The 13,763-nt window shown below is 40.9% G+C and overlaps 1 protein-coding gene across 1 annotated transcript in view; it reads right to left on the reverse strand.

Annotated features, from left to right (window-relative positions):
* The window catches only part of Pip4k2a (phosphatidylinositol-5-phosphate 4-kinase type 2 alpha), a 157,655-nt gene that overhangs the window by 24,119 nt on the left and 119,773 nt on the right, over nucleotides 1-13,763 (reverse strand). Inside the window, exons 5-6 of the mRNA XM_069990504.1 lie at nucleotides 11,031-11,177; nucleotides 4,392-4,430 (exon numbers count right to left, since the gene is read on the reverse strand). Of these exons, the coding sequence (XP_069846605.1) occupies nucleotides 4,392-4,430; nucleotides 11,031-11,177 (186 nt within the window). The remainder of the gene's footprint in view (nucleotides 1-4,391; nucleotides 4,431-11,030; nucleotides 11,178-13,763) is intronic.

The following is a 13,763-nucleotide window of genomic DNA, read 5'->3' on the forward strand; positions in this document are numbered from 1 at the left end:
CCTTTCTAAGGAAGGGCTGGAGATTTTAGGAAAACATGGATGTGTTTTTGCAATCCAAAGGACCACCTAGAGGTGGTCATTCATTAGAATTCACGACAATTTAAAGATCATGAAATAAATGCAGAAAACTGCTTTAGGAAAGCATTAAAAAAAAAAAAAGATACAAAGGTGATATTAGTGATGGATTTTCTCGAACCTTCAGTAATAGGTAAAATGTCTGCAGACAAGCCAGCCTCTTAATTGCCAGTACAATTCACAATGCCTAAGAATCTACAAGACAGCTTTTTGTAGCCCATCGTCAAAGTGTCAATGGTGATTATTGCCAATATAGTTACACAAATGCCAATTGCAGGGCAGCTGTTTTCTTTCATGGGTCCTAGAGAGAACTCATGGCTGTATTCCTTATTTCCTTATTGTGACCCTACGACTCCATTATACAGACTTTCTTTTACCTAATAAAATCAGACATGCGTTTGGAGAAGAACTGTGCAGAATGATGTACAAAATGCATATTTGTGTAAATCCCCAGGACACACACACTCTTTCTCTCTCTCTTTTTTTTAGAGTCAGGTCAAATCCCCCAGAGATCAAGTGAGTGCAGTTATGTTTTCTTTTACTTGCCCTGATTCCCTGCTGAGTAGCTTGCTAGCTGGCGGCATGCTAAGACTGTCATTTGTAAAAAGCAGTCCGCTCAGCTATAATTACTAATTTGATGTCACACTGGAATTGCTGTGCAGCTGTGAAAAGATCGACCACCAGGGAGATTCGCATTTCTCTGTCTCATTTAGAGAAGCCGAAACTGCTGGAGCCATGAATGGAAGATGCCCTTCCATTAAAAAAGCAAAGAATTAAGGAATAAAACAAGTCATAGCAGCTGTCAGCATTTGACAATGGTTTAAAAAAAAAAAAAAGGAAAGCACTCTTCTGCTCTTTTTTTTAAAAAAAAATTTCAAGACATCTGTACATGCATGTTCTGATACTTGTTGCCATGAAAGCGATTCCATTATTGTTAGGATATTATGCTAATGCAAATCATGCTAATTATGTGTCAAGAATGAAATCTGGGGGATGGGACCTGTCTGCACCTATATCACTAAATATTTGAAATGACAGTTTCAAAACTTGTCATCAACAAGTTAAATGTATGGAGAATTAAATAATGGCTCCAATGAAAGAAAATCAAAGAAGAGAAAGCATGGAGGTGAATAGTTAAGCCGTGTCAGTGGCAATTCTTCCTGAAATGTGTCTTACACTGTGATTGAAATGGAAATACTTTTCTTGCACATCACTTGCCGTATTTCTAAAAGGCTAAAATGGAGGAGGATGATTATCTTTAGTGTTCTCCAAGCATTTCAAAGTAGAGGTAGCAGTCATCCTTCTGATAGCATTTATAGCTTTCTTTGTGGAGACAAAGAATGCTCTGCTCTTTTGGAAGAGTCAAAACTGGTCATGAAAAAGTTGGCAGGAAAAGGAAAGCAAAGAAACCTGGTAGCTTAAAACTCAATGTGTTTCAAGAGCTCTGCTTCATGAATCCAATTTATTTAATCTATTCCAGTTTATAAGTGTTTACAGATGATACACAAGCTCTCCTGCAGGAGAGAGCAGATATTACATCCTCTCTTCATTGATAATTAGTTTTTTTTATTACTTATACATTTCATACCTGATAGTTATTTTCTCCCCCTTCACAGGGGTGGCTTTTAGCTCTTCTAAAAGATGAGCTTTCAAAATCTCCAAGTCCTCAGGTAAGAACCAAGCCCTGGGCCCTCCCTTAGGGTAACAGTGATGACAATTTTAATGTTTTCACAGTGTAATACACAGAGGCAAAGACTGTGTGTACGAAATGTGCCAAAACATACCCTTGAAATGTAGAAAATGCTCAGACAGCTCAAATGGAAGAAATACAAATGGGTCATTTTGCCCACATGATATGAAACGAAATAGTTTAAGTGCTTTTTAAAAACTCAACACAGCATTTCTGTGACTGTAGTAAATGTTCCCTCATTTTCATGATTAATGAATTAAATGATTAAAAAAAAACTTGTTCTTGTTTTTGAGACAAGATTGTGCTAAGGCCTAGAACCTAGCCTCAAATTCAGGATCTTCCTGTCTCCACCTCCTGAGTGCTGAACTTGCAGGAATGTACTACCATCCAAGCCTCAATATGAACTTTTTATATGTCCTTAAAAGAAAGTAGAAAGGGAGTAGGAAAGAAAAGGAGGACGTGGTGGGGAGAAAGAGCACCAAGCATCTGGAAGGCAGTACAGCACAGTGGTTAGAAATGAAGCCTCTGGTGCTGGAGCACCTGGCTTTGACCTTTAGCCCCATCATTTCCTAACTCTGGGACTGTAGACAAGTTACTGATCCATCTGTGAAAGAACTCCATCTACACAAAGGAAGTAACCATTGCCTCCATATCCTCTGATGGTTTTAAGTGCTATGTGTCCACAGTCACAGACAATTGAAGAGTGTCTGGCATATAGTTTGTGCTCAACAAATATCAGTTATTATTACCTAGCTTGATAGTTCCCAGCACATTCACACTAACGATACATAAAACCCAGGTCAAGGTAAGGTTTTCTCCTCTGCCACCTGCTCTGTGAGGTTTCTGGGAAAACTGCAGCTGAATTTTTGATGTGGGAAGGCAGTCCTGTTAGATGTGGGAGAAAGCAGCTTCACAGACTTCAGGAGAGTGTCTGTTTAAACAAATTCTATATTTGTATCTTACAGAAACCTATACCAAGGTAGAGCATGTACAAGAGCTGAATGTGTTTGGCAAGGACGGCAGTAGAACTATTAAGGGAGGGAGGGGTTAAGAGGGTTTGTTCTAGAAAGCACGTGATGCTATGGATGGATCACCCATAGGATGAACTGTGCCTACTGCTTCAAAAGACACATCGCAGCTACAGCTTGTCAATGTATTTGTGAGTAGCACTCTTATACATCCTTGTTAGATCATTCAGGCTCTGACAGCCACCATGCCAATAGTCACAACTGTCACTGGAGTGTGGATTAAACCTGAAGAAATCCAAACCAAGTGAGGAAAAGGATGTTGCTGGCAGTAGTCCAATGAGAAACAAAGAAAAAAACAGCAATCATGTGGAGTAGGTGCATCTATCTCCCTACTGGGTCTCACTCTGGGACTGTGGAGGAGCGCACATGAGGCTCTTTAAAGGTATTTTCTCTTGGGAAGAAAAGTTTACTGGAAATGGGCAGTCATTGTCACTGCTTCTCAGGGCTAATGCTGGAATGTCAGGTGGCTTACACAGAGGCTGAAGTGTAAAAATATACATTCGCTAATACACGGTCAAAAAAAAAGTAACTGTTTTGTTAAGTGGCCCGAAGCTGAAAGACGAAACACACACACACACACACACACACACACACACACACACACACACACACACACACACACACACACACACACACACACACACACACACACACACACACACACACACACACACACACACACACACACGGTCAGAGAAAGACTTGTGGTTTCTTTTTTCTCGTCTTTCTTTACCCACTCCCATATGGCTTCGGTCCTCCTTGTCCTCAGGGACCAGGTTCCCAGGGATTTCCCTGTTGTTAACTCCACAGGACAATAGTCCTCAGCCTACTTGGCCTTGAGACAGTACTGGCTCCTGGTGTCTAGCATTGGTATGCTCTACAGACAGTGTTGGTCTTGTTCCCCAGGTGTTTCCTACAATGCTTGGCAAAATGCTCCCTTTCTGTGGATGTCCCAAGAAATACTGGAGCAAAGAGTCCAGATTGTCATGCTCAGCACTTAGCTCTGGCTAACCTGCTGCAGGACACTGTCTGACCTCTCCTCCCACAGTGACGCTCTTCCGGCCTGTGCTGCTGGACATGCTTCTCCGCTCTCTCCCTGGGTCACATCATACACTGCTCTGCCCGCTGATCATCATTCTAGAAGGTGTGTGTGTGTGTGTTGGGGGGTGATGTCTAAACATATTTTTTCCAGAACCCTCTGTGTTCAACAACTGATGTCTCCAGGACGCTTCTGTCACCACACTGGTGTGGTCACACCTGCAACCCAAACTACTTTTTCCATTGTTTCCTATGTTGCTGAGTGCAATGAACCCCTAGCCAACCGCCCAAGAGATGTAGCTGTCATTCAGAACCTTCCATCTACACGACCTGGCTCTAGTGACTTCCTGCTTCCCATCTCTGAGTTCTGTCCATTCTCCTCCTCAAGTCTCTTTGTATCTATTCACATTCTCGAGCCATGTCAGCAATCTGAGGCAGGAAACTGAAAGAGCATTCCTTGGCTCAAAAATGCACTTCTCACTGGGGCCAGTGATAGGGCAAGGAAAAGTCACCGTACTGTGCCAGCCTAGAGTTCAATGAGGGCATTCCAGGGTGCTTACCTTTTCTTTGTCACTAGCTTCTCTAGCCACTGTCGAGCCCTGAAATGCAAAGAAATCGTAATTAAAAAAAAATACACACAAATGCCATTGTTTATCATATGTCTGGTTGAGCAGACTGCACTCACTTGTCCTGTCTTTGGCCAATTTCTAGCCATCTGCTAGAAATCAGAAAACTTGGCACCACTTGAGTAATAAGCTTACTAATCCTGAATCAAAATTACATCAGTTGCCAGAAACGGGGGAAAGCGAGTCATAGCTGGCTGTGGGGATCAAATGTCCCTTTCTTCATGTCATCTCTCCAGATGTGAGCCTGCCCCGGTCCTTAGACTGTGCCTTCTCTCTATCCCTGTCTCTCTCCTCCCTGTGAGACGTAGTGAGGGGCAGTTTCTCCTCTGATACTCTAGGCAAGTCCCCTGTGAGCACTCTCTGACCCCCTTTACTTCGGAGACTCCTTCAAAGACACGCACGGACCTGCACCTCTTTTGTGCCAAGCCCTATGCTGAGCACAGGGAAAACACAGCCCTTGATCTCAGCAGGGAGCCATCTACTGCAGAGGTTTTCAAAACCAACCTCATTCTGGGTTGTGCAAGACGGAATCTACCTCCAATGCTGAAAGGGGAGGTAGAGGAGACTCGTTTCAAGCAGAGAAAATTTCCTTTGTGGGGAGGATTTTATTTTACTTTTATCAAATGATCTATAAGTAGCTGTACAAAGGGGTTCCAATCCCACGTGTCAGTTTATGAGTATAATGCATCTCGATCAACACCTCTATCGCTCTCCATCTCTCCCAAGCCCATTCTTCCCCTCAAGTTACCTGGCTCCATTTTCACATACATACATTGAATATTATGATTATATTTGCCTTACTCTTCCTCTCTCCATTTGTCTGTCTTTCCCTCAACCATCTCCCCCCTCCTACACCTTGATAACACACCTTCTTGATATTTATTTTGTTAAACTTTAAGTTAGTTATTCAGAAGAGTTACATCATTGGAATCCTCCCCTGCATCTCCCATACTTTAGTTAATATATTTGTGCCTCTATGCAATGAGCCTGTATATGGGTTTTGTTTTATTTTTGTCAGTTGTGGTACTTGAACTCAGGGCCTGGGCTTTTCATTCAAGTTTAGCATTCTACCACTTTGGGCCACAGCACCACTTCTGGTTTTCTAGCGGTTCACTGGAGACAAGGGTTTCACAGACTTTCCTGTCTGTGATTCCCAGATCTCAGCCTCCTGAGCAGCTAGGATTACAGGTGTGAGCCACCAGAGCTTGGCTCTGTATGTTTTCATACATGTTCATAATTTAGATCTAACTTTTTGTGGAAGATTTTAATTCAAAAGAAACAGTGGAAAACAAATTGGTCCAGAAGATTCTGAAATATGTTAAAATAACAGTCATTGTTTATTCTTTATGTTCCAGCACAAAGTCATATCCCCAGCAGATGCTTGGTATGTACCAAAGTGCTTGGAAAAGGATCACAGCCCAGTTCCTAGTCCCCCTGCCCCAGCAGAAGGAGGAGGTCTAAGCTACGCTGAAGCCAGTGAAGGTAGGTATTTGTTAACCTGGCCACCTCTCAAAGACACAACTACTTAAATCAACCAATCATTAAGGCACTTAAGATTTGACTTGGAAATGAAAATGGAAGTAGATCCTAGCATAGCCAATCGCAGAGAGCCACGTTTTCACACCATTGCCAGTATTCACTAAGCAGCTATGGTGTTGGTAAAGATCCATGTGGCTCAACATGCACAGATAGCAAAACATCAGCCTCAAGAATCTTCTCATATTAGAGAAACGGACAAGAGAAGGGTAGAATCCCACAGTTCTCCCCAACCCTTGTGCTTGGGGGGATGGTGAGGGGTATGTGGGGGTCCTGGTGGCCCAGTGAACATGCTCAGAATTTCCTGGGAACAAGCCCGAGGAGCCCAAAGCTGACCTGCCAAATGAAGATAGCAGCCACTCCAAGGCAATGGGCCACTTTGCTCCCTTCTGGGATTCCTGAATGTTGACCATGAATGCCTTTCTTTATGCAGTGATTACTAACAATATCCCCAAAGTTAGGAGGGGAAAAAAAGGGTGATGGGACCCATTTGATAAATTTGATCACTGTGCTGCTGTGTATACTCAACCAAATTGTTGGGTTTTGTGTGTTTTCCTTTCTTCAATAAAAGCCACCCTATCACTGGTTCTCAGGAACGTTTCAAATCAATGTAAATGTGGATCACTTGCCTAGAGTAAAAAAAAAAGAGACTTACCCAAGTTTACGTTAATGTAAAATGAAAAAATTACAATAAACATAGAAAAGTAAGATTACTTAAAGCTAGGAGTTGGAGCCACGAAATGAGGCCAAGTGTATGTCTCAACGAAAGCTTTGGCAAGAACATAGTCAATTATTATTATTTAAACCTACAAGCTAAAAAGGGAGATGAAATTATAAAATGCAAGGCAAATTAAAACAATAACTTCTAATCTGCAAGTATAGTTTACATCTAAACAGTTTTTTGGGGGGTGGTGTTGGTACTAGGGCTTAGAATCAGTGCCATCTGCTCTGGCTTAGCTGGTGCTTTACCATTTGAGTCACATCTCCACTTACGGTCTTTGATAACTGCAGATAAAGAGTTTCTTGGATTGGTCTACCTGGGCTGGCTTTGAACCATGATCCTCAGATCTCAGCCTCCTGAGTAGCTACAGGGGTGAGCCACTAGCATCTGGCTAGATATGTTTATCAGACACCCACTAGTAGGATAAAAATGCTTGCCTTTTAGTAAAGAGGATCCCATATGCCTTATGCTAGATGGGACCTGAGTTGCTTTCATTGAATCCTTCCAGCAATCCTACAAACTCAGGTAAAATGATCCCTGTTTTAACAGATGAGGAAACGGAGACTCACAAAGCGTTAGCAGAATCACACAGCTAACAAGTTCACAAAAGCAGCACATGTCACTCTGGCTCTCTGCTGTGGGACAGTCAGAGCAGATGGTGCCAAAGTACTCCACGGTGTGTGCTGAGAACCGCCACAGAGAGTTCAGGAAAGAGCCGTTGAGTAGGGCTGGGATTTCCTCAGGGACAATTCCAGAACAGGTTGGCTTGATCTATGTTATGGAGGCAGGGAGGTCAAGGCCTGGAGATCAGCCCAGATCACATCATCCCTGAGACCAGCATTTCTCTGAACTTGATTCAGAATCCTGAGGGCTCTTCCAGAGCTCTGCAGTCAACACTACTTTTATAATAGGACTCCTCCTTTGTCATCTCACTGTGTTGCTATTAACAGCCATATTGTAAAAATAATTATGGTAAACCTGCTGGAAGTTCAGCTCTAATTGAGTAGTATTTGTCACTAAAAACAATAACATAAAGTAACTTCCCTAACATGATTTGAGCATATCTTTGAGGAAGCGATTAGAGTTAATTTAATTAAATTTTGACCTTGGAGCATGCATCTTCAGTATTCTGTACAGAAAGTATACATGAAACATTTCTGCTTGATTTTTATAAAGAAAGAATTTTTTTCTTAAGAACCACTTCTGCAGCTGCCATGGTGGTTATTCTATTCAGGAGGCTAAGGAAGAGGACTGAGCGTTTGAGGTCTGTCTGGCTACATAAAGAGACCCTGTCTCAAATAATAATTATGAAGAAGATGATGGTGGCCACCAAAAAGAAAAAGAAGAAGCCAGGTACCAATAGATCCTGTTATTATATGGGAGGCTGAGAACAGGAGGATTGAGGTTCAAAGCCAACCTGAGCAAAACATTTACAAGACCCCCACCTCAACTAACAGCTGAGCGTGATGGCATGCACCTCTATTCTAAGCTATGTGGAAGGCTGAGATTGTTCTAGGAGGACCAAAGAGTTCCAGGCCAGCCAGAGCATAAAAATCCACAGGGCTCCATCCCAACAGAAAGAAGCTGGGCAGGGCTGGGAAGGTGGCTCAGTGGTAGAGTGCTTGCCTTGCAAGCATGAGGCCCTGGGTTCGATTCCTCAGCACCACATAAGCAAAAAGAAAAAAGCCGGAAGTGGTGCTGTGGCTCAAGTGGTAGAGCGCTAGCCTTGAGCTGAAGAGCTGAGGCTCAGAGTTCAGGCCCCAGGACCAACAAAAGATGACATGCACCTGTCATCTTAGTTATGCATTAAAACTTTAAAAAGGCAACCCACAGTCCAGGTACAAGCCCAGGCAGGAAACAAGACCTTATCTCAAAAAAATAATCAGAAATGGAGGTGTGGCTCAGTGGTAAAGCACCTACCTAATAATTATGCATAAGGTCCTGAGTTCAAACAGCACTGCCAAAAAGAGAACAAAGCGACAGTTGCAGTTATGAGCCAAAATAGCCATCTTTTTCACGGACCAACTTTTTTACTTGAAAGAACAACAGACAACTTATAGTTGTTCAGATCTGAGAAATTGGCAAATACTTCTTCAAGAATGAGCACAGCCACGTGCTTGAGAGCTCTGTGTACTGTCATTTCACAAAAGAACTGATAGGATTTGTTGCCAGTGAATGATAAAAAGCTTTTAAGTACAAGCAGAATTGGGAGCTTGTCAGTTTCCCAATCCATAAGAGACTTTCCTGATGAGACTGGTGGTGATACTAATGTGATGTTTTGATACTACATAATGCAATGTGCCAATATCTGGAAGAGTTACAAACCTAAGGAAAGCACTATGCCCCTAATGAGAAGCAGAAGAGTGGAAAATCACACCCTCAGACCAGTGCATCAACAGAGCAACAGACCAATAAAAACACTAAAAGGTAGCTGGGTGCTGGTGGTTCAGACCTGTAATCCTACCTACTCAGGAGACTAGATTCTGAGGATCATAGTTCAAAGCTAGCCTGGGCAGGAAAGATCACGAGACTCTTATTTCCAATTAACCACCAAAAAGCTGGAAGTGGAGTTGTGGCCAAGGTGGTAGAGTACTAGCCTTGAGCAAAAAAGCTCAAAGATACCTCCCAGGCTCTGAGTTCAAGCCCCCAAGACTGACATAAAAACAAAACAAAAACTACCCCCCCCTCCACTAAAATACTGATATAGATTCCACAATGTAACCAACTGAAGTCTGAGAATTACCAATGGTCACATTTTAGTGTAGTCTCAAAGGTAGATATGTACAACAATCTGAAAAAACTATTCAAACACCTTTCTCCCTTTCCAACTACCTCATCTGTGTGAGGTCAGATTTTCAATCAAATGACATCATGACTGACAGCAGAATCAGAACTTTCAACCCTCTCATGTTCATTCAGCCATTACAGAGAGTTGCAAAAATGTAAAACAGTGTCATTTGTCTCACTAATTTTTTTGCTTTTGACAGTTACTTTTATATAAAAATATGTTGACACATTATGGTTTTTCTAGGCAGATAGTTTACAAGTCCCCTACACAATGGTTTTTTTATTATCTTAAATAAAATAAATATTAATTTCTAATATTGTAAATATCCATAAATGTGAGGGAAAGCTTTTTAGGGTGCTCTTTTCATTTCTTCTCCCTCTCCCTCTTTCCTTTCTTTTTCATGTGATAATCCTGGGTCTTGAACTCAAGATCTAGGTGCTATTCCTAAGTATTTTTGCTCAAGGCTAGCACTCTGATCACTTGAGCCACAGCTCCATTTCAACTTTTTGTTGGCTAAATGGACATAAGAGTCTCACAAACTTTCCTGTCCAGGCTGACTTCAAAGTACAATGCTCAGATCTCAGCCTCCTGAGTAGCTAGGATTATAGGTATGAGCCCCTGGCACCAGGTAAGATCCTGTTTTTACGAGGGTGAAAGAATTCTGTGAATAAAAAAAAAACTACACAATGATCTGCCATAGACCAGAGGTGCATCTATTTTTTCAGGGGTCAGAGAATATTTTAAGTATACTAGTTTTTGTGCTCCATAAAAAAGTCTCTAAGGTTTCTACTCAACTTGGCCATTTAGTTCAAAAGCAGCACTGGACAATGTAGAAAGAATGACCATATCAGTATTCCAATAGCACTGTAGGTCTTCAATGGATTTGCTTTGGAGGCAGATCATATTGTTTGCAACTCTCTAACTTGGACATTCTGCTCTTGAGTCAGAGATGCTGGAATTCAGAATATGCTGGTTTTCTTTCAGAACTGTCTGAGGTGGATTTTGCACTCCAAAGTCTTTGACATGGATGGTTTCAGGGTCTCATGTACTTACTCCTCTTCTGCTCCTCATCATCTTCTTCAAGTCAGGTCTGCTCTAATGTCATCTCAGATAAATATTGCTTGATACCTAAACTATATTTCCCCCTCCCCCTTGTATTTCCATCTATAGGATATATCATTTCCCTGACTTACTAGAGGACTTATTTATTACCCTATTTACTGTCTGTCTTTACCCAGTGGAATGTCAGCCCCTGTGCAAGTACAGGTTTAGTCAGTCTATTTTGTTCATTACAGTCACCAGCACCCACAACAGAGATGGGTAAAAAACAGACACGCTATCTCTGATGTATAAAGGTGTCTTGATAAATCCAGCATTAATTGTTTAACCAGAAGAGGTATGCACTAGCTTCCTGGTACTTTTAAGCTCTGGGACCCACTATTTGAAGCATTTCATACGATCAATTACATCATTTATGTGGATGAGTAAGCTTGAGTCACTTGGTGAAAATTAATAAAACTGATCTCACCTTTAAGTCATATTTCCTATATACAGATAAACGGTGGCTGAACACATTTCTTGTAACAATCACATAAATTTCAACTCCATCGACATTAAGCCGGTACATTCCCAAGAACTGGGGAAGAAGTGTGATCCCATGACATTCCACTATATACTGCATAGAAGAGAAAGAGAAAAAGCATCAATCAAAAGGCATTCCTTTACATGAAAAACAAACTCCTTCCCACTTGTTTACTATATTCAGCAAAAAACTTCCAGGTATTGGGAGGTTATTTACAGAAAATAACCATATTTGGACTGTTAACCTATCAGATCTGCGTCCACTGTGGATAGATTAGAAAATTCAATTCTAATTAAGTAATCACTTAATCACGATCAAAAAAAAAAAAAAAAAAGAACCTTGGGGAAGGGAGGGAGGGAGGGGATGGTAGGGGGAAAACAATGGAGGGGGTAACAATGTTCAAGAGGAAGTGGAAGTGTACTCATTACCTCACTCATGTAACTGTAACCCTCTGTATAGTATCTCTACAATAAAAAAAATTAAAAAAAAAAAATAAAAATAAAAAAAAAAAAAAAAAAAAAAGAAAATTCAATTCTATCGCCAGAGCTGTTATCTAACATTTCAAACTTATCTGTAAAAGTAAAAAATACGTTGGCTTCCATTCAGTTCACTGGACAAATGCCAAGGCTGACATCATTGGCAAAGTCAGTTGCAAAAACACAACATGATCCCAAGTCTTTAATAACCATACTCCACAGTGCCACAAGAGGGAGCTACTTCTCCTTGAAAATTGATCTTTATAAGACAAGGGTTCCCAAACAGGGGTCTTTAAAATGGGAGACTAGAAGACTCCATGACCATGTTACGTATGTGAAATCTCCAGAAGAATGATCTCAATAAATGTCGTAATACTGTATTTACAAGAAATGCCAACAATAATACTTACCAAGTGGCAATGGTTGCATTTTGGGTCATTTTGACCCTTAAAAAATTACATGGCTTGATTTTTTTCCCTTTAAATTATGAACATTTAATAAAAATAACCAGAATGTCCAATTAACCTCTATAGTGATGTCACTATAATAATTAGTTAGGTTGGGCAATATTTAATTATTTTGAATTAGAAAGCCTTTCTTCTTGTCTGTCTTGTTTGAGCCATGAGCACTTTCATTTGTTGGTTAATTCATTTACTTTTAGCATCAATTAGTGTGCAAAAGCAATTCATTTTAGCCTGTCCATTCATGGAAACAGTACATCGTCATGGCCCCTTCTATCCTTCTCCCTCCTCTTCTTCCCCAACCAGTCTCATCAAGTGTCCCTATTCTGTTTTGACCCATGTACCTAGGTTATTTTGACCATATTCACTTTCCTTCTGTGTATCCATTGCCTGCCCTTTCCAACTACCTGCCCCCCACGCCCCAGTTCAGACATTTCTTAATGCTCTTCTTGTGAACTGTCCAAAGAGATTTCACCATGGCACCTCACATCTGCAAATGCCATGTTTTAATTAGTTGTGATCTATATATGCATATGATCCTAAATGTTGCTTACATATATGTTTATATTTTAGGTCTTATATCCACATATGGGAGAGAACATGAAACATGTCCATTTGAACTTGGCTTACTTTGCATAATACGATGTTTTCCAGGCCCATCCCTGGAGAATGACTTAAGAGTGTCATAGTTCCATTCTTTTCTATGGCTGAATAATATTTTTATTATGTGTGTGTGTGTGTGTGTGTGTGTGTGTGTATTCACATATATGTCACATTCTTGATCCACTCATTGGTTGTATGGAATCTTGGTTATTTTCATAGCTTAAAGCCTTTAGGTTTTTTTGTTTTAACCATTACAGAAAAGACCAACAGAATCAATGTCTGAATTTGATTTTAAGAGTTTGGACACATTTGTACATACATATACACATACATACATATATTTGATTGTGTATGTTAGTACTGAGGCTTGAAATCAGGGCCTGGACATTGTTCCTTACCTTTTTCTCTTAAGGCTGATGCACTACCACTTGAGTCACAGCTCCATTTGTTGTTGTTGTTTTTGTTTTTTGTTTTCTTTTTGCTGGTAATTGGAGCTAAAAGTCTCATAGACTTTCCTATCTGAGCTGGCTTTGTGTGATCCTCAGATCTCAGCCTCCTGGGTAGGTAGGATTATAGGCATGAGACACTGGCACCTATCATTAACAATATTTGAGCTACATTATTTTAATTTCCTCTATTTTCTCAGCTTGTTATATAAAATCGGATGAGTGGAACACTTTCTAATTTTCAAAGTGTAATACACTGACGAGTTTTGCTAGCACAAAATAGCTGGCTGTTGTCCTTGATGGAAGAGAAAATGTCTCTCCCATGAGCTAAGGAATAAATAAATTTGATGTTTCCCCCTGAGGGGAAAGGTGGCCCAGTGGGTCCTAACACAGGCTCCTGGCATCAGTATTATGTCAGTAAGGTAGAGCGGGGCGGGGGCGGGGGGGAAGGAGGGGAAGTGTATGAACCATGACAATATATGCAAGTGTCCTGGGCTGCCATTTACCTGCTATGGAATTTTGGGCAAGGTACAAATCACTCTAAAATCTTTCTAAAAACTCAAGCATCATAATCCCCACCTCAAAGGTGGCTCTGATGATAAAGAAGAGTAAATCAAAATCTTCCATGCAGCGAGTACCATGTTCCCAGCCACACTTCCTCCACCTACACAGCATGAGAATTTCCATTCAAAA

Source organism: Dipodomys merriami, unplaced genomic scaffold (assembly GCF_024711535.1).
Source record: "Dipodomys merriami isolate MVZ:Mamm:240054 unplaced genomic scaffold, mDipMer1.0.p SCAF_4, whole genome shotgun sequence".
NCBI lineage: Eukaryota > Metazoa > Chordata > Mammalia > Rodentia > Heteromyidae > Dipodomys > Dipodomys merriami.